The following is a 20,105-nucleotide window of genomic DNA, read 5'->3' as shown; positions in this document are numbered from 1 at the left end:
ACAGGGGAGAATGAGGTTGGGATCTGAGGGGTCCTCTCTGTGCCCATCACAGTTTGAGCTTCAGGGAAAAGAAGAAGAGGTCTTTGCCCTTCGTTTTTCCACGGGAGGAGAATGTATGAGCCCAGGCTACCTTTCTGGGCCTTGTGTCGACATCCCTAGCTGTCTCCTCAAATCTCTTGCCCTGAATCAACCTGGCCTGTGTTCTCTGCGGCACTCGGAACCTGGAGGCGGACTGAGCCTCCAGCAGTCTAACATCTTTTGCAGTGTCGTGAATAGCCGCCTGTTTTCGCAGGGGCCCAGTGCTCTGCCTGGAGAGGAGAGAGATCCTGGCAGGCGGGGAGAGGAGACTTTGGGTCTAGACCCTCCCCTCCCATCCCCTCACCTCCACTTTTTGTGCGCCCTCCTCTTCCCTCTGCCCCCCCCCACCCCGTCTTTTCCACCTGTGCCCTGGACTGCATTAGGGTGTCAGTATCTGTGTGCTCCCCCACCCCCACGCGTAAGCCCGCGCGCCTGCACTGAGGCTGGGGAACTGCGTCTCGCAGCTGCGGCCCCCAGCGCGGAGGGCGCGGGCCCTTTAAATCCTCCGGGGCGGCGGCGGCGGGCCGGGGATGACATCAGCGGGCGGGCCCGGGGCTCAATGGGAGCCGGCGGGCGCGCGCGGTGCGAGAGCGCGCGAGCCGGCGGCGGGGGCGGGCGGGCAGGAGGCCGGGAGGAGGGAGGCGGCGGCGGCGGCGGCGGCGGCGGCGGCGGCGAGAGCCCAGAGCCAGAGCCCGGCCGGGGCCGAGCGGAGCGCGGCGGCGGCGGCGGCGGCGGCGGCGGCTGGGCCGGGAGAGGCTGGCGCGCCGGGCGGCTCCGCGAATCCTCCGGCATCCGCCCCGGCGGGCCGCCCCCGCCCGCGGCAGCCCCCCGAGCAGTGGCCCGGCATCGGCGCCTTCCCGGCGGGGTAAATATTGGGGGGCCGCGGGCCCGCGGAGGGGTGCAAACCTGGGGGGAATCGGGCTCCCTCAGCCTCTTTGTTTTTGCTGGAGAGGGAGGGAAGGGAGGGCAGACACACGCGCGTTCGCGCTGGGGTGTAGGGGGGGCAGCCCGGGCGCCGCCCGCTCGGCCCGGCGAGGACAAAGGCGCGGCTGGGGACGAGGAGGAGGGGGCCTGTTATTTTGCAGGCTCGCGGGGGAGGCCCCCCGGCCGGCCTGCCTCCGCTTCCCCCCGCTGGACCCTCCGAGGCTCCGGCCGGCCAGGCGGCCACCCCGGCTGTGATTCGGGGACGCTGAGGGAGGGGGCTTGGGGTGCTGGGCGCCGGATACTGTTGATTCGGGCCCGCGTAAGGGTTTCATCGGACAATCACCGGCGCCCCCTGCTCTCCCGGCCCCGGCGCCCGGACCTGGGGGTTCGCAAGGCTGCGCCCGCTCGTTGGATGACGGGCGTTTGGGGGTCCTAAGGTGAAGAGGTGTGTGGTCACCAGGCCACTGATTTGTTTTTCTTTGTGGAGAGAAAGAAAGGGGTGGGGGTTATTTGTCGGATCGGATTCTCCCATTTTTGTGTGAGAGATTGATGTCTTGCAAGTCTCTAAGGAACGCAAAACAGTGTCTGGGTGTTGTTAGAGGATTCCCAAGCTCTTCTTAATACCCTAACTCGAAGTGGGGTGAGCCCCCTCCCCAACTTTTCGCTTAGTTTTCTTGCATATTTTCTTCTTGGCATAGCCTCCTTCCTGGAGAAGGATTTGGAGAGAGGAGAAGGGGACACAAGTGTCTCAAGTTGCTTCCAAGCAATGCCTGTGTTTGGGTCTCCTTTGCCTTCGTTTCTATGATGTCCCTTCAATTTTTATTTTAATCGTCCGAGGGACAAGGGCCCCGGCTCAGGGGTAGGCGATGGTGGTCGGGGAGTAAGAAGGACTGCCCGTGTGCCATGCTGGTTGGTAGTTTGTCTAATTTTTTTAACCTGCTGAAACTCTTGAACCTTTATATCCACTTTTCCCCCCACTTTGTTTATCTCCCCCCCTCCCCCATGGGAGAAGCAGCAAAAGAACTGAAAAGCCTCTCCATTCCTGAATGAAGCTTTTCTGCTCTCCTCTGGGAGGCTTTTTGGGTATTGGTGCCGGGACAGTCTAGGCTCCCCCAGGGACCTTGGACCCCTGGGGTGTTGGGGAGCGACTGGGGGTCTGGGTGGCTGGCACATAGCAGTCAGGGGGTCCTGAAGGGCTTGCCCCTCCCCGCCCTCGTTCTCTGCAGACAGCCGGTGAGTGGGGAGAGACTGGGGGGTCATGTGCAGTATATTTATGTAAGACACCCAGACAGAGGGCACGGGTATTTATATAACCCGGCGTGGGTATTTATGTAATATAGGATGCGGGTATATTTATGTTCCTTTCCTAACCTGCGGGTTTCCTGGCTGCCATGTGTGGTCTCTGAATTGGTGTTGGCAGAAAATGGACTGAGGTGTTGGGGGGGGGTTGCGTGCACACCCCCCCTTACCCCCCAACAGGGCTCACTGTGTGTGCCTGCTTTTCTTTCTTCCGTTGGAGTGTACACACTCGGGAAGCTGGACGTGTGTGTACGTGGGGTGTGTGGCGTGTGGGTTTCCTGCAAACGTGGACTGCGTTCCCCTGGCAGCGTGGCACCTCAGCTGAGACAGGCCAAGCATGTGGGCAGCGGCCCTTGATTGAGAGCCCAGAGTTTGGCCAGCTCTGGTGGAGGTCCCTGCCTCGTGGTTATTGGTGGAGGGCTGGTGAGCTCCTTGGGAGCCAGGTGCCGGGGTTCCCTGTCTCTCCTGGGATCTGCCCACTGTCCCTGGAATCCATCTCCCTCCCAGGCTGGCCTGGTTGTTGGGGGCAGCACTTGGCACGGGCAAGGGGCTGATCTTCTGTGCCAGCACAGCTGCTCTGCAGTCTTCCTGTTTTGCCCTGTTTGTGAGTGTGGGAGACCACCAGGTGGGACAGCCAGAGCCCTGTCCTCGGCGAGGCTGTACCATCTGCAGGGTGGTGTGGGGCAGGTGGCATGGCCTCTGTGAGCCTGAGTACCCTGTCTGTGAAAGGAGTTCCCTCTTGCTAGTCCTTGATGCTGGTCCTCTTGTAAACACCCCTCCCCCTGTTTACTGCAGTCCCTGGTCCCTGTCCCCACGGCAGCACTGCCTCCAGGCCTTCAGTTTCCTCCTCTGCTGACCAGGAACAGGGTGTCCGGACTTTTGCCCCAGGCCAGAGCAGAGGGGTCCCTACTCTGCCCCAGGCCAGACAGAGGGCTACCCCCTGGCCCTGAGGAAGGAGAGAAGCTGCTCACATCAGAACTCCTCCTCCCACCCATCCGGGGCAGGCGGCTAAAACCCTGGCTCAGTCCCCTTTGTTGTTCTATGAGGGCCCTCTTAGGAGACCCTCCTAGTCTTAAAGGACGCCAGCTCCAAACAGTTTATCCAAGCGGCTATGGGCGTCCGTGTGAGGTTCTTGGTGTCATGACGTAGAGATGGGGAGGTGGCTGGAAGGTGGATGGTCGAGGGCATTCTTTTCTGCCTTCCCCCCAGTAGGGGATGCGACTTTCTCCTGCAAGGCGTGCTGGGCACTGGCGAGGTCTGGCCTCTGGGCAGGGGCAGTACTTGGGAAGACCAGGCCAGGCTGTGGGAGCCTGGGGGTAGGAGGTGTAAGAGGGCTGATGCCCGTTGTGATCCTTTGAGAAGCTTCTTTTGAGGGGCCCCTGAATGAGCATCCCCCAAAGACATGCTTGCTTGGCTGCTTCCTCTCTGGCCACACTGAAACCTGTCCTCAGCCTGCCTTAGCTGTTCCCCAGGTGTGTGGAGTGCAGGCTGTGGGCCACCTGACACCTGCAGAATGTGGTCTTCGAGAATGCGGGTCTTCGAGTTCCTGGTGGCTCTGCCTGGCCTTGGTGGACTGGACCCCTTTCCCGGCTCCCCACGTCGCTGACCCTCATGTTCCTGCTTCCTCTGCAGCAAGAGTGAGCCATGGAGCTACGTGTGGGGAACAAGTACCGCCTGGGACGGAAGATCGGGAGCGGGTCCTTCGGAGATATCTACCTGGGTAAGTGTTCCTAGCTCCAGCTGGAGCCCCTGGGGCCAGCCCGTGGGACCAAGAGGAGGAAAGACCCCAGGATTTGGGGATCTGAAGTCAGAATGTGGCTCCAGGGGCATGATTTGCCCCAGGGCCATCCCAGATGGGGAAGGAAGCAGCAGGTTGCCGGGAGGCAGGCCAGGGGGCTCCTCTCGCAGGCCAGGCTGGGCACTGGAGGGTATTTTTAGCTCCAGTTTCTGCAGGAGTCATGCGGTTCTTTTGTGCCTCAGTGTCCCGGGTCAGCTGGGTCACCAGCTGGGTGTGGGAAAACCCAGGCGGGGTTCACATCCTCTCCCCTGCTTCCTGGGAGAAGGATATTGGTAGATAGAAGAGACTTGGGTTGCTGCTGGACCCCTAGCCAGGCCCCCCTCTCTATGTCCTGGCCTCCTGGAACCCAGCCCAGGCAGGCTTTGGGATGACGCAGGCTCCCCTGTAACCTCGGGGGTGGGGTGGGGGGATGCGGTCTCCTCATTAGGGAGTTCTCTCTCTCTTTTTCTCTCCGGATGTGCTTCCTGTTGAAAGTATGAGTATGCTGTGATGTTGCATTTTAAACAAATCACTGATCTCTCAGTCCTCCCCTTGGCCTGGGAGAAATGAGGCTTGCGCCTTTCAGTGCCACTTCTGAGGGGCACGGTCATGAGTCTTGGCCCTTCCTTTGTGCTTATTGGTCCAAAGGGAAGGTATTTAGTGTTGGTGCTTGTGGATTAGCGGGTGGAGGCTTGGAGTTGCTGGAGTGAGGTGGCCAGCCCCTCTACGAGTTATCCTCATTCCTGTCCCTGCACCCTCAGAAGCAGGCTAGACACACCTCTGTGCCTTGGTTACCCTCCTTGGAAAATGAAAATCAGCTCTGTCCAGTGCAGAGAACACCAAGTCTGTGTGCCGTGTCCATCACTTCAGAACTTCGGGGTTTCTGTTACCCCATGGTTAGGGTTCCTTGGAGTATGAAATGTGCTAAGGAAGCCTCAGTGGAGACGGGGACGGAGACTGGGAGTTCCCTGAGCACTTCCTTGCAGGGTACTTTCTGCAGCCCCTAGAGATAGTACCAGATTATTTGTTTGGCACATCAGGAAACTGAGGCACAGATGGTCAAGTTGGCCTCCCAAGACCGCTCTAGAAAACTGGCAGAAGCAGCCTCTATGCCCACAGCCCTCCACATGAGTGAGAGCGTGGAAGACAGAACATGCCGAGGGAGACGTTAGACGTCTAGCTCTGCGTTCTAGACGTGGCTTTGTGTGGCTGTGGGAAGGTCATGCGGCTCCTCTGTGCCTCAGTGTCCCCATCTGTAGTTTGTGATAATGCTGCCTGACTGACCAAGAACTGTTCCAAGGCAGAGATGAAATGACAGATGGGAAAGTATTTTGTAAACTCTGAAGTGCCAGCCAGATGTGCAGTTCATTGCTGAGTGCTTAGTAGATGAGCCTCCCCTATGGACACCCTGGAGCTCAGAGGGAGGGAGAGTGTGTGGTGCAGCTGGTTTAAAGGTTTTTCTCTGTGACCCCAAGCTACTCCCGGGGAGGCAGGCATTTGGTAATATCTGCTAGTGCCCAGCGCAGTGGGTGTTCACTGAAGGCTAGTCAAGCAAACCAATGAGAAAATGCGGATTGTGACATGCACAGACATGCACAGTAGCCTCACAGCAGAATAGAAAAAGGCCGGGATGGCCAGGTGCGGTGGCTCACACCTGTAACGCCAGCACTTTGGGAAGCCAAGACAGACAGATTGCTGGAGTCCAGGAGTTCGAAACCAACTTGGGCAACATGGTGAGACCCCATCTCTACAAGAAAAATACAAAAAGTAGCTGGGCATGGCGGCACGCGCCTGTAATCCCAGCTACTCAGGAGGCTGAGGTGGGAGAATCACCTGAGCCATGGAGGTTGAGGCTACAGTGAGCTGAGATCGCACTCCAGTGTGGGTGTCAGAGTGAGACCATGTCTCAAAAAAAAGGAGGCCAGGAGATATGGCTCACACCTGTAATCCCAGCACTTTGGGAGGCCGAGGCGGGCAGATCACTTGAGGTCAGGAGTTCGAGACCAGCCTGGCCAACATGGTGAAACCCTGTCTCTACTAAAGATACAAAAATTAGCTGGGTGTGGTGGCACATGCCTGTATCCCAGGTACTCTGGAGGCTGAGGCGGAAGAATGGCTTGAATCTGGGAGGTGGAGGTTGCAGTGAGCTGAGATCGTGTCATTGCACTCCAGCCTGGGCGACAAAGCAAGACTCCGTCAAAAAAAAAAAAAAGAAGGAAAGAAAAGGGCTGAGATGTGGGGGCCAGTCCGGGTTCAGATCCCCAGCGTGTTCCTCATTTGCTGTGTGACCTGGAGTAAGTCACCATATCATTCTGAGCCTCAGTCTTCTCATCTGAAATGAGTGTACCCAGCTCCTTATTGTTTGTGAAATTGGAGTGGGTGTAAAGGACCCTCGTATTATTGAAGCTGTTGGGCTGAGCACTGAAGTCTGGAGCCACTGGCTGGAGGTCAAAGGGCATGGAGACAGCTCTTGGCACAGACTTGTTCCTAGACAGCGCCCATCCCAGGTCCCGTCCCTCTTTTTGCAGACAGGAGACAGAGAGGCCCATGGCTGGAGGGGGGACAGCCCAAGATCACTCAGAACTTCCAGAATCTTGTGTGGTGGGACCTCCCTGGGGACAGGACTTCCTGTTTATCTGCATAGTCATCTCATTCATTTTAAAAACTAAGTACAGATTTACTCCTCTTTGTACTGGCTCTAGAGTAAATTCGACCTAGGTTTGGGTGCTGGTTCTTCCTTTTGTGAGCTGTATGCGCCTGAGCAGGTGATGACCTTGTCCATCCTTGGCTTTCCCATCTGCAAAATGGGGTCGTGCAAAGTAGTGAGGTCGTGGCGTGTAAAATACCCACGTGTGCTGGGCCCAGCAGTAGTGCTGTGCGCTGCGCCCCCACCATTGGTCTTAGTTTCTAGTTTGGAGTTGATTTCTAAGGGTCTGGGTCCTCTGGGTCTGAGTCTGGGGAGGCGAGTCAGACTCCTGACTCTCCCATCTTCACTGCTGCAAGGGCCTCAGGGGACCCTGCCCTGACTCACTATCCTGCCAGCACCCTCCTGGGCCCCTGTCTTGTTGGTTTGGGGACAGTGGTGATTGTAGGGCGTCCCCGGCCAGCCTTGCTGGCTCCATTTATTCAACACTCTGGCCACATTCTTATCCCCAGTGCTCTGCCAGGGCCTGACTCCAGATGGCCTCTGCAGGTGGGGCTGGATGCGTCCTCCAAGCCCTGCTTTCCAGGATCACCCGAGGGCCAGCACACTATGGATGTGGCTTCTGCCCCTCCTCCCTCTGCATCATAAGGGGTCAGCCAAGAGACATCATAAGGGGCCTGCTTTGTTAAGGCACTGCTGTTGCCCATCCAGGGTCCAGAGGTGGCCAAATCTGGGCCCATTTGCTAGACTTGCATCCTGGGGAACTCTCTAGACCTCTTAGAGTCTCTGGTCCTCAGCTCTGAAAGGGGTGGCGAACAGTGTTGTTCGCTGACAGGTGGTTCCAGGGGTGAGAGTTAGTGTGGGAAATACTCCAGGCCTCTGACGGGTGGGAACTGAGGTTGCCGCCGCGGCTGCTGCCGGGACGGTGGGCTTCATCCCCTGTCCTCCAGTCCACCCATGTCCCCGATTGTATCCATGTGTCTGTGTAGGTGTCAAGTAGGCCCCCGTGTGAGGCTGGCCACGCCCGTGGCCACCTGGAACTTGCCAAGTTCCCAGCCCCTCTAGGGCCAGCCAAGTCCAAGCCCTTTTCTGTGTCCAAGTTTGTTTTGGGAACTGGCAGTCCCCCCACTGTGTCTGACTCATGGGGCATCTTCTGTTCCTGAAATCGGGCAGTTCTAGCTTCTAGGCCTTCGCATGTGGGGCACCCCTGCATCTATGCTCAGCCGGCTCTCAGACACAGCCTCTGCCAGGAAGCCTCACCTGGAGTTTGAGTGGAGAAAAAACACAGGGACTTTGGGGACTAAGTTTCAAATTCTGGCTGTGCCCCATCCAGTTCTGTCAGACCTTAGGCCAGTTACCTAACGTCTCTGAACCTCAGCTTAGCGGCTGTAAGAATTAAGGGAGCTCAGAGAAAAGCCTGGCGGCTTCCTGATAGAATTTAGAGGCCACCAAGGAACTCATTGGTGGCAGGACCTGCTGCAGGGGGAGGCAGCTCTGGCAGGTTTCCAGCACTTGCGGGGGTCAGAGGCTTTGCCTAGCAGCTTGGGTCCCTGTCCCTGGGAAGTTTGTAGCATATGATCATTTGACCTTTGGTGTCTGTTTTTCCACATGTCAAACAGAAATGCAAACAGTAGGCCAGGCACAGTGGCTCACGCCTGTAATCCCAGCACTTGGGAGACCAAGGCGGGCAGATCATTTGAGGTCAGGAGTTTGAGACCAGCCCGGCCAACATGGTGAAACCCCATCTCTACTAATAATACAAAAATTAGCCAGGCGTGGTGGTGTCTGCTTGTAATCCCAGTTACTCGGGAGGCTGAGGCATGAGAATCGCTTGAACCCGGGAGGCAGAAGTTGCAGTGGGCCGAGATCATGCCACTGCACTCCAGCCCAGGCGACAAAGTGAAGCTGTCTCAAAAAAAAAAAAAGAAAAAAGAAATGGAAACAGTAGTACTCGAAGAGTGGATAAGGGCTCGAGGGGAAGAGGGTCCTGTCTACCACTACCTCCCCAGCACCTCTCCTCCCTGCACACATCTGCCGAATCACCAAGTGCTGCAGGCCCTGCCTCCAAAGTGTCAGTCAGTCTCTGCACCCTGCCCAGGCAGGGCCACCGTCAGCTCTTGCCTGGTCTCTGTAGTGGCCTTCCCAGGCCTTCCACTACCCCTCTAGCCTCCTCCAGCCCTTTCGTATCCACCAGGTAGCCTCAACAGGGTGATTTTTGTCCCCCAGGAGACATATGTCAAGATCTGGAGACCTTTTGGTTGTTACAATTCAGGGGGAAAGGGGTGCCCTGGCATCTAGTGGGTAGAAGTCATGGGTGCTGTTAGACTGTGCAGTGCCCAGGGCAGCCCCACAACCAGGAATTCTCCAGCTCCAGTGTCAGTAGTGCCACGGTTGAGAGATCCTGTGATCACACACCTGAACATGGCCCTTGGTGCCTCAGGCTGAAGGCCAGGATCTTAGCCGGCCATTCAAGGCCCTTCACATCTCTTCCCTGCCCACCTCTTCCACTGTCTTTTTCTGCCACCCCATGGTTCCTGCTGCACCCGCTGCTGTTGGGCCTCTGCTTGTGCCGTGACCTCTCTTGTCTGTCCAGTACAGTCCTGTTTGGGAGCCAGGAGCCCTTGCAGCCTGCCCTCCCGGAGGCTCTCCTTTCCTCATAGCATGGCTTATTCCCTCTTCCCCTCCTCCCACTGGGTGGACACCGGCTCATCTCTAGCCTAGGGGCTGCACTTCCCACCAAGCCGAACATCATGGAGCATTGACTGTGTGCCAGGCACTCTTGTAAGCATGTTTGTCCGTCAGAACATCCCAATGAGCCAGATAGTGTCATCGGTTTACACATGAGGTACCTGGGGCTCAGAGGGGTGAAGTGCCTTGTCCGAGGACCCCTGGCCAGGGGATGTCCAAGTCAGGATTTGGGGTCTAGTAGGTTGGCTCTGAAACTCACACTTCAACCGCTGCACTCTCCTGCCTCTCTGCTCATGGGGAAATGGAGCATGGCCAGGGGACTCTAAGGATCCTCACTGTCCCCTGGAAACCTGTGTGGCTGATCCCAGTGACGAGCATTGATGTGTCAAAAGCTCTTTACAGTTTGCAAAGTACTTTCATTCCTGTTGCTGGCTAGATTGAGTTATTCATTCTGTTTTTCTTTTTCTTTTATTAAAAATCCAAATACTCAAAACTAAAAATCAAAACACAAAAATGTGTTAAGTGAAAGAAGTCAGTCACAAAAAATCACGTTGTATGATTCTGTTTGATTCTATTTCTGTGAAATGTCCAGAAAAGACAAATCCATAGAGACAGAATGTAGATTAGTTGGGGGGCAGGGGATGGAGCGAGGAGATAGGACCTTACCCCACTAAAGGCTACAGATGTTTTCAGGGTGATGAAAATACAGCCCTCCTGGGCCAGGCACAGTGGCTCATGCCTGTAATTCCTGCATATTGGGAGGCTGAGGCAGGTGAATCACTTGAGCCCAGGAGTTGGAGACCAGCCTAGAGATGGCAAACCCTGTATACAAAAAATAAAAAAATTAGCCAGGTGTGGTGGCTTGCGCCTGTAGTCCAGCTACTCGAGAGGCTGAAGTGGGAGGCTCACTTGCGCCCCAGAGGTTGAGGCTGCAGTGAGCTGTGTTAGTGCCACTACAGTCCAGCCTGGGTGGCAGATTGAGACCCTGTCTCAAAAAGAAAAAGAAAATATAGCCCTCCACCTTCGGTACCTGTGGGGAATAGGTTCCAGGATCCCCCTCAGATACCAAAATCCTCTGATTCTCAAGTTCCTGATATAAAAAGCTGTAGTATTTGTATATAACCTACGCGCATCCTCCGTATACTTTTTTTTGTTTTGAGACGGAGTCTCGCTCTGTCGCCAGGCTGGAGTGCAGTTGTGTGATCTCGGCTCACTGCAATCTCCGCCTCCCAGGTTCAAGAGATTCTCCTACCTCAGCCTCCTGAGTAGCTGGGATTACAGGCGCTCCCATGGGAGCACCTTGGCTAATTTTTGTATTTTTAGTAGAGATGGGGTTTCATCATGGTGGTCAGGCTGGTCTGGAACTCCTTGCCTGGTGATCCGCCTGCCTCAGCCTCCCAAAATGCTGACGCCTGGCCTTCTCCATATACTTTAAATCATCTCTAGATTACTTATAATACCTGATACAATGTAAATGCTATGTAAATAGTTATTGTACTGTATTTTTAATTTTTGTATTATTTACCTATTTGTTTTTGAGACATGGTCTTGCTCTGTCACCCAGGCTGGAGTGTGGTGGTGTGATCATAGCTCACCGCAGCCTTGACTTACTAGGCTCAAGCAGTCCTCCTGCCTCAGCCTCCCAGGTAGCTGGGACCACAGGCACGTGCTACCACGCCTGGCTAATATTTGTACTTTTTGTAGAGATAGGGTCTCACTATGTTGCTTAGGCTGGTCTCGAACCGCTGGACTCGAGTAATCCTCCTCAGCCTCCCAAAGTGCTAGGACTACAGTTGTGCATCACTGCACCCAACCTATTTCTTATTGTTGTATTGTTATTTTTTATTTTTCCCCCCCACGTATTTTTGATCCATGGTTGAATCGGCAGATGCGGAACCCACAGCAGATGCTGATACGAAGGTATCAGCTGATAAGAAGATGCTGTGTTCTAATTTTTAATTTTTTTTTTTTTTTTTTTTTTTGAGATGGAGTCTTGCTCTGTCGCCAGGCTGGAGTGCAGTGGCACAATCTTGGCTCACTGCAACCTCTGCCTCCTGGGTTCAAGCAATTCTCCTGCCTCAGCCTGCCGAGTAGCTGGGATTACAGGCGTGCGCCACTACGCCCAGCTAATTTTTGTACTTTTAATGGAGATGGGGTTTCACCATGTTGGCCAGGATGGTCTTGATCTCTTGACCTTGTGATCCGCCTTCCTCGGCCTCCCAAAGTGCTGGGATTACAGGCGTGAGCCACCGCGCCCGTCCTGTGTTCTAAAATTGATTGTGGTAATGGCTGCGCAAGCTTGTGAATATACTAAAAACAGTGAGTCGCACACTTTGAGTGACTCAATTGGAGAGTTATCTGAATTACATCTCAATAAAGGTGTTGAAAGAAATTGCAACTTATAACACAGTATCCAATGAAGCGTCCCCCACCCCTTCCTCCCTGACCCACTTAGCCCTGTACAGTCATATTTCTGTTCAATGTTTCTTTATGTAGCTAGAGCCAAACACAGATACTTAGTTCCCCACCTTTTTAAAGAAAAATGAAATGAGAGTGTGGAATATACACTGTTCTGTGCTTTGCTTTTTCACTTCCTGTATCTTGGAGGTCTTTCCACTTGTGTGCAGAGAGAGCTTCCTCGTTCTTTTTCCATTGTATTCTGTTTTATGGATGGGCTATTCTTTAATCAGCCCCCTCAGGAGGGACATTTGGGTTGTTTCCAAGCTTCTGCTGTTCCAAACAGCCTGCAGCCGACAGCCTTGTCCCCGCCTTGTTTTGCACCATGCTAGGATGTCAGGTAAACTCCCAGAAGCAGGGTTGCTGGTCAGGGCTGAGTAGTGTCAAATCCCCCTCCAGTGGCGACTCAGCAGTTCACGCCTCCACCACCTGGGAGGAGTGCTCAGCGCCCCCACAGTCTTGCCGACAGACAGGTGTGTTATCTCGTAAGACTTTTGACAATCCTAGGTGAAACATGGTCTTTCACGATCATATTAATTTGCATTTCTCTTACAAGGAGGTTGGGCATCTTTCCCTATGAGTAAGGCTTTTCTATTAATGATTTCTTTCTCTGTGAAGTGTGTGTTTCAAATCCTTTGGCCTATTTTCTGCTGAGTCTTTTTCTGACTGATTTGTAGGAGCTCATTACATATTAGCTCTTTGCCTGTGATAAGAATTGCAAGTGAGTATGTCTCTTAGGACTTTATTTCCGGTGTTTTTGCCATGCAGAAGGGATTCTTTTTTCTCTTTTTTGGAGAGGAAGGAGCTTTTTTTTTTTTTTTTTTTTTTTTTTAATGGCTTTAGGATTTTGAATCAGGGATAAAAATAAAAGCCTTGCCTAACCCCAAGGCTATAAGGCAATTCTCCCTTCTTCTAACATTTCATTGTTATTTCTTATTAAACGTTGAGTGGATGCAAAAAATACATATAGAATACTGCATGGCCTAAGGTGTCCCTCCCTGGGAACCAACGTCTGACATTTAATCTTTTTCCTTTCTTTCGTGTTTAAATCTGTATTGTCCAGTCTTGTTGCCTGTTTTGATATGGAAACAAGTAGAACTGTGCTTGCACTCTTCTTTTTTTTTTTTTTTTTTGAGCTGGAGTTTCACTCTGTCACCCAGGCTAGAGTGCAATGGCACAATCTCGGCTCACTGCAACCTCCGCCTCCTGGGTTCAAGTGATTCTCCTGCCTCAGCCTCCCAAGTAGCTGGGATTACAGATGCCTGCCACTGCGCCCGGCTAATTTTTGTATTTTTGGTACAGACAGGGTTTCACCACCTTGGCTGGGCTGGTCTTGGACTCCTGACCTTGTGATCCACCCGCCTCAGCCTCCCAAAGTATTGGGATTACGGGCGTGAGCCACTGTGCCTGGCCTCGGGTAGAATGTTTTCAAGGTGCACTCATGTCGTAGCGTGTATCGGTACTTTATTCCTCTTTATTGCTGAATAATATTCCGCCGCATGGAGGCACTGCATTCCATTCATCCTTGCATCTGTGACAGATGTTTGTTGTTTCCACCCTCTGGCTGCTGTGAGGAGTGCACCCCTGGGACCAGGGTCATTGTGTGAAGCAGGCATCCTTTCCTCTTCACCGCCGCCTGGGATTCCCTGGTGACTGCGCCACTGTTCCCGTTCTTCTGCTGCTGAGCACTTGGGCTGTTTGTTCCTGTGTCCATCCTTGTCCTGTCCCCCTGGTGCACACGTGTTTCTGAAGGATGTACACTCAGGAGTGGGGTTGCTTGGGCGAGCGTTTGTTTATGTTCAGCTTCACCCAAGAGGTGCACAGGGGCTGTGCCAACTCACACCGCCACCTTTATTTCTTATATACAAACTTTTCCTCTACTTGAGATTTCTCCTGGTTGTGGTGTGAGCCATGGTGTCTTTTCTCAGGTGGCCAGCCAGTTGTTCAGGGACATTATTAATGAACAGTCTCATCTTTTCCTCTGATGTGAGGTCCTGCCTTTCTCCTGTCTTGAACTCCTCCTGAGGCTGTGTCCCTGGGGGTTGTTCTGGCCTGTTTGTGTGCTGTTGCGACACTGTCCTACTCCTCCTGCTGGGCTCACTGCTGGCCCCAGGAAGGAGACACCCTGTCGCCCAGCCTAGCCCCAGCCCTTCATCTCATCCACCCATACAGCCAGGGAAACTGAGGCAAGGTACACTTTGGGCTTGGTCTTTCTTGTGACTTCTTGAGTTGGGCAGTGGGCCCAGGCAGAGAGCGGGGCCTTGGTGTGTGTGAGGGTATTTTCTTAGAGCCCCTTGAGAAGCCAGGAGTGGACTGGGGGAGACGGGGAGGTGCAGGCAGGACCTCTGACCTATGCTGGAGGCCAGCAGAGCCAGGGTTGATGCTCAAGGCTGCCATTTACAGGTCATGTGACCTTGAGCTGGGTCTCTGTTTTCTCATCTCTACAATGGGGGGTGAGAATCGAATGAGACACTGGATTAGAATGTGCAGGGCTGCCTCTGAAGGCATCAGCATTGACTGAGGGGTTGCTGCGGCTGTCCCATCCTCATCCTGTAGGCCAGGGTGGTCCTGGCTTGTTCTGGTGTGTTCGGCAGCCCAGCCCCATTGGGCCTCTTCTGCACGTGCCACCATCTCAACCCAACAGACCTCACTGCCTGAATTTGCTCTAGGACTCAGCCCCCTCCCTTGGGTGGTCTGTGAGCCTTTTGCATACCTGACCCTTGCCCCACTCACATCGGGCCTTCTTGTCGCCCCAACCTGTGGCCCTGGGTAGCCCTTGTGTGTCACCTCTGTCCTTCACAGCGCTGACCTTCTTTCCCCTCAGGAACCCTTTGCCGGGGCTCCTTTGCCCCCTTCCCAGCCTCCCCCAAGAGCTCCTCAAGGGCAGATGGCCCCGGGCCCAGCACATGCCAGATCTCAGAAATGCTTAGTGGGGCGCCTGGGACTGCCTGGCCTTTGAGGGTGACCCTGGTCCCTTGCCTCCCTGCCCCGGGCAGGTGCCAACATCGCCTCTGGTGAGGAAGTCGCCATCAAGCTGGAGTGTGTGAAGACAAAGCACCCCCAGCTGCACATCGAGAGCAAGTTCTACAAGATGATGCAGGGCGGCGGTGAGCGCAGGGTGGGCGGCGGCGGGCGCCGGGTGGGTGGCGGTGGGCAGCCATGAGCACAGGGTGGGCCGGGCGTGGCTGGCTGCCTCTGACCCCTGACAGAGGCCCTCTGCTTGACCCCCAGTGGGGATCCCGTCCATCAAGTGGTGCGGAGCTGAGGGTGACTACAACGTGATGGTCATGGAGCTGCTGGGGCCTAGCCTCGAGGACCTGTTCAACTTCTGTTCCCGCAAATTCAGCCTCAAGACGGTGCTGCTCTTGGCCGACCAGATGGTGAGTCCCCATCCCCTCCATCCCCAGCCAGATGCCTGTGGGCCCAGGATACCAGCCCTACCTCCTGCCCCCAGAGGATGCCAGAGGATGGGCCTGGGCCAGGGGACCTTGTCCACTGGCTATAGAATTCTAGGTGTTTATTTATTTTTTGAGGCGGAGTCTCACTCTGTCGCCCAGGCTGGAGCGCAGTGGTGCGATCTCAGCTCGTTGCAACATCCGCCTCCCAGGTTCACGCGATTCTCCTGCCTCAGCCTCATGAGTAGCTGGGATTATAGGCCTATGCCACCACACTGGGCTAATATTTGTATTTTTAGTAGAGACAGAGTTTTACCAAGTGATCCGCCCATCTTAGCCTCTCAAAGTGCTGGGATTACAGGCGTGAGCCACCGTGCCCAGCCAAGTTGTTTATTTAAAATGTGATTTCAGGCCCAACTCCAGACCTGCCGAGTCAGGGCCTGGGACTCTGCCTGGGGGTAGTTTTATTTATTTATTTCAAAAATATCATTTAATTGTAAGAAATAGAGATGGGGGTCTCACTGTGTTGACCAGGCTGGTCTCAAACTCCTGGCCTTGAGCAGTCTCCCCATCTTGGCCTCCCAAGATGGGAATTACACGGGATCACAGGCATGATCCACCACGTCTGGCCTGCCCTGGGTAATGTAAAGCCTGCGGTCGGTCACACAGACCTGGGTCCTGTTCCAGACCAGTGACCGTAGGTGAACGCCGAACCTCTCTGAGCCTCAGTGGCCTCATGTGAGAGTCTCTCCTTTGTTGGTTGTTGAGGGGATTAGGTGAGAGGCCATTCAGCGCCTTGCCAAAACAGGCCCCTCTAACAGGCTGTTGTTGAGTACTAAGCCCTTCATCAGCATAGGGAGGAAAGCTTCTTAAATATACAAAACTGTAGAATTTTGCACTTGGAATGGAATGTGGAGATCTCGTACAGGGGTTTTAATCTTGGTCTGCAAAAGCCCTGCGATGTAGGCTGAAGGTGTGTGAGCAGAGGGTCGCCAGAGCCCCTCATGGTGTGAAACTCAAGAAAGGTGCAGGAGATGTTGAGCTGTGCTGAACCTGGGGCCAGAGCCAGAGGCCACGGCATGTGGATGGATATTAGTTTGAGTTTTAAAAACTCGACTGAAAAGGTGGCTCAAGTCTGTAATCCCAGCACTTTGGGAGGCCGAGGCAGGCGGATCTCCTGAGATCGGGAGTTTGAGACCAGTCTGACCATCGTGGTGAAACACCATCTCTGCTAAAAATACAAAAAATTAGCCGGGTGTGGTGGCGCGTGCCTGTAGTCCCAGCTATTCGGGAGGCTGAGGCAGGAAAATCACTTGAACCCTGAAGGCAGAGGTTGCAGTGAGCCGAGATTTTGCCACTGCACTCCAGCCTGGGCAACAGACCGAGACTCCATCTCAAAAAAAAAATATCAAAGGAAAGAGGGCCATGTGCCTGTCTGAGTTTGGCATCCTTCGGAAGCCCTGTCTTTTGTGTTCTGCCTCTGTCACCTCTTCCTGGTCTAGGCTTCCCCCGTGTTCCCTGCCTGCCCCTCGCCCATATCTGTTGCCTCTCTGGCTCCCTAAGTCCTGTGAGTGTGGGGCCGGGCAGGCAAGCCTTCCATGGGGAACCAGTTGCCTTTCTAGCAGACTCTTCATTTCTGGATCTTCCCATTAGCTTTCCTGCAATACTCTTTTTCTCTGTCTCACAGCCAACTTGGTGAACTCCCCCTTTAGAGTTCATCCTGATGTCACATTTTCCAGGAGGCCTTCTCTGGCCTGCCCCTTAATTATCCTTCATGGTCGAAGGCAGACCTTTCTCCCTCTGCCTTTCCACCTCTGTGGCCCCAGCCCCTGCCTGGCCCAGAGTGCTAGGCAAGGGCCCCTCTGTTGAACAAATGGCCCCCCTCCTCCCCAGATCAGCCGCATCGAGTATATCCACTCCAAGAACTTCATCCACCGGGACGTCAAGCCCGACAACTTCCTCATGGGGCTGGGGAAGAAGGGCAACCTGGTCTACATCATCGACTTCGGCCTGGCCAAGAAGTACCGGGACGCCCGCACCCACCAGCACATTCCCTACCGGGAAAACAAGAACCTGACCGGCACGGCCCGCTACGCTTCCATCAACACGCACCTGGGCATTGGTGAGGGAGCCAGGCCTGGAGCAGTGTGCACCCGGGGCCACTGGCTAGGGCCCAGCTCTCTGGAGCCCTCTCACCCCCTACCCTGATGGAGGCCCCCAGGCTCTTTTCTAGGGAGAAAGTCCCCACCCCATCTGCCCCCAAGCTCATGCTTATTCCGTGTCCTTGCACAGTCGGGTCTTCCCCTTTGTAAGCCAAGCTATGTGTGCTGGGCGCCTTCCCTGGCCCTGCTTCCTCCTCTGCCCTGTTGGTGCAGGCTGGAAGATACAGGCTCAGAGGTTTAACATGGGTTGCTTAAGGTCATGCAGCTTAGCTATTGCCAAAGCTGGACTTGACCCCGGCCCTGTCTGATGCTGAAGCTTGTGACCTCTCCACGGGGTGGGCCAGGCAAGGGGGCAGTAGGTGCCCTCTCATAGTCATTGAATGATTAAGTGCCTGAGCTGGAAAAACTAGGCCCAAATTAAGTTGAGAAGGCCCTGCCTCAGGCTTCTTCTCTGTAGGAGGAGGATAATAGCAGTGCCTGTTTAAAATGCGTGCAGTGAGCAACATCCGATGTGGGGGCAGGAGGGTCCTGGTGCATTGTGAGGAGCATGACCCAGAGGATGAGTTAGGGGCCTGAGTGGACCCCTGTCCCTCACCTAGTCTTTGACTCTCTGTGCAGAGCAAAGCCGTCGAGATGACCTGGAGAGCCTGGGCTACGTGCTCATGTACTTCAACCTGGGCTCCCTGCCCTGGCAGGGGCTCAAAGCAGCCACCAAGCGCCAGAAGTATGAACGGATCAGCGAGAAGAAGATGTCAACGCCCATCGAGGTCCTCTGCAAAGGCTATCCCTGTGAGTAGCCCAGTGGGAGGGGACATGCCTGGGGGCCCCTGAGGCACTGTCCAAGGGAAAGGTGAGGCCATACAAAGCCCACGCTGGGGCTAGGCGCGGTGGCTCACGCCTGCAGTCCTGGCACTTTGGGAGGCCAAGGCAGGTGGATCATGAGGTCAGGAGGTCGAGACCAGCCTGAGTAACATGGTGAAACCCTGTCTCTACTAAAAATACAAAAATTAGCCCCACCTGTAATCCCAGCTACTCGGGAGGCTGAGGCAGGAGAATTGCTTGAACCCGGGAAGCGGAGGTTGCAGTGAGCCGAGATTGCACCATTGCACTCCAGCCTGGGTGACAGAGTGAGACATCATCTCAAAAACAACAACAACAAAGCCCACACTGGGCTGCCCCACAGCCCTTGGCACCTGAGCAGTAATCCCTGGCTCTTTGCCACTCCTTGGCACAGCCAGAAGGCCCGGTTTCCCTGTCCTGGCTGTTACACCTGTTGCTTCCCAGCCTACATTCCTGCCTCATCTCCCAAGGGCCCTCTCCCCAGTGTTTTTGAGGAGGAATTGGAAGTTTTCCTCTTCTTGCTTAGGTTGTGTTAGAAGGTCCCGTCAGGCTCTTGCAGTCCTTTGAATTTATGGCAACGATTGATCTGCGGGCCCCAGGGTGCTTGGCGAGGGCAGCGGAAGAGCTGTGGGCATGGATGGCTCCTGGATCCGGCTACCTGGCAGAGGCTCCTGGCCACTGTTCGCAGGTCTTCCCTTGCTCTGAAAGCAGCAGAGGCTCTGCTCACAGGCAGGCTAGGCTTTCATCACGGTAGGGTAGGGAAGGCCATGGCTCTGTTGCCTCCTTTTCTTGCCTCTCTCAGATTGGAAGTATCTAGGGACAGTGGGTGGCTAGGACAGTGCTGGCTGCAGGGGGTCTGGGAGCGTGGGCCTCACAGTGGCCTTCTCTATCCTCTGCAACACTCTCCAGCCGAATTCTCAACATACCTCAACTTCTGCCGCTCCCTGCGGTTTGACGACAAGCCCGACTACTCTTACCTACGTCAGCTCTTCCGCAACCTCTTCCACCGGCAGGGCTTCTCCTATGACTACGTCTTTGACTGGAACATGCTGAAATTCGTGAGTCACCTGGAGGCCAAGGCGGGCTTGGGGGACTGGATGGGGAAGGCCCTGACTCAGAGGGCCAGAGTGAGCCGGTGGCGGGCGGGGCTCCCGACAGACGGGAGGTACGAGCTGGACAGTGTGGTTGACCTCACTGGGGTCCCAGAGCCCTCCGGCCTCATCCGTGCTGACAGCTTGTGCCACCATGGGCAGCAGGGCCCAGGCAGGGCGCTGTCTCCCGTCGGAACAAGGAGGATCTGGCTTCGCCTGGGGTCCCTCCTGGGTGCCCGCAGCAGGGCATGGGTGGTGCTGGCGGCGCCCCCTGCTGCCCTGATTGCTGCCTACACCGTCCTGCTGCTCCTGTTCTGCACATCCCAGGTGGCTACCTGCACCGTGGCCCCTCGGGCCAGCCTGGACCCAGTCATGGTGCTTGCTTGCTTCTTGGTCATGGGCCCCTGGGTCTGGCTAGGCAGTTGTTCTGTTTCCCTCTTTTAAGAGTCCCAGGGGTGGGGTTGGGTGGGGAGCAGCATTGGCCGGCCGTACCCAGAGCTCTGGAATCTGTGAAATTGTATGTCTTGTTTCACATCTCTTCTGGAAAAGGGGGCTTCCTCGAGCCAGGCTCAGCCCCGTGACAGCCCCATGACAGCGAAGGGACCTTTCTGTCCCCGCCCCTGTCCCTGTGCTGGGCCCACGTACTCACCCACGTACTGGTAAGGATCCTCTGAGGTCTGGCTTTTCCAAAATTTGCCACTTGACCAGTGAGCGCAAGAGGCTGAGCCTCAGCTGTGCTTTTTGTCCCTT

General features: G+C 55.2%; 1 protein-coding gene across 19 annotated transcripts in view; it reads left to right on the top strand.

Moving 5' to 3' along the window:
• The first annotated feature begins 663 nt into the window (after positions 1-663).
• CSNK1E (casein kinase 1 epsilon) overlaps positions 664-20,105 on the top strand; it is a 34,503-nt gene continuing 15,061 nt past the window's right edge. For 4 of the 19 annotated variants that reach the window (XM_054675748.2, XM_009438397.5, XM_009438391.5 and 1 more), the window contains exons 1-7: positions 799-943; positions 3,934-4,021; positions 14,864-14,974; positions 15,099-15,247; positions 17,156-17,384; positions 18,043-18,213; positions 19,174-19,322. In XM_054675748.2, the coding sequence (XP_054531723.1) occupies positions 3,946-4,021; positions 14,864-14,974; positions 15,099-15,247; positions 17,156-17,384; positions 18,043-18,213; positions 19,174-19,322 (885 nt within the window). In that variant the 5' untranslated portion in view covers positions 799-943; positions 3,934-3,945. Of the gene's footprint in view, positions 944-1,097; positions 1,448-3,933; positions 4,022-14,691; positions 14,975-15,098; positions 15,248-17,155; positions 17,385-18,042; positions 18,214-19,173; positions 19,323-19,904; positions 20,015-20,105 lie in introns of those variants that run through there. The other 15 variants (XM_063807701.1, XM_063807699.1, XM_063807700.1 and 12 more) reach the window with 9 other exon arrangements.

This window comes from Pan troglodytes, chromosome 23, assembly GCF_028858775.2.
Source record: "Pan troglodytes isolate AG18354 chromosome 23, NHGRI_mPanTro3-v2.0_pri, whole genome shotgun sequence".
NCBI lineage: Eukaryota > Metazoa > Chordata > Mammalia > Primates > Hominidae > Pan > Pan troglodytes.
This window is presented reverse-complemented; position numbering and strand designations above follow the sequence as displayed.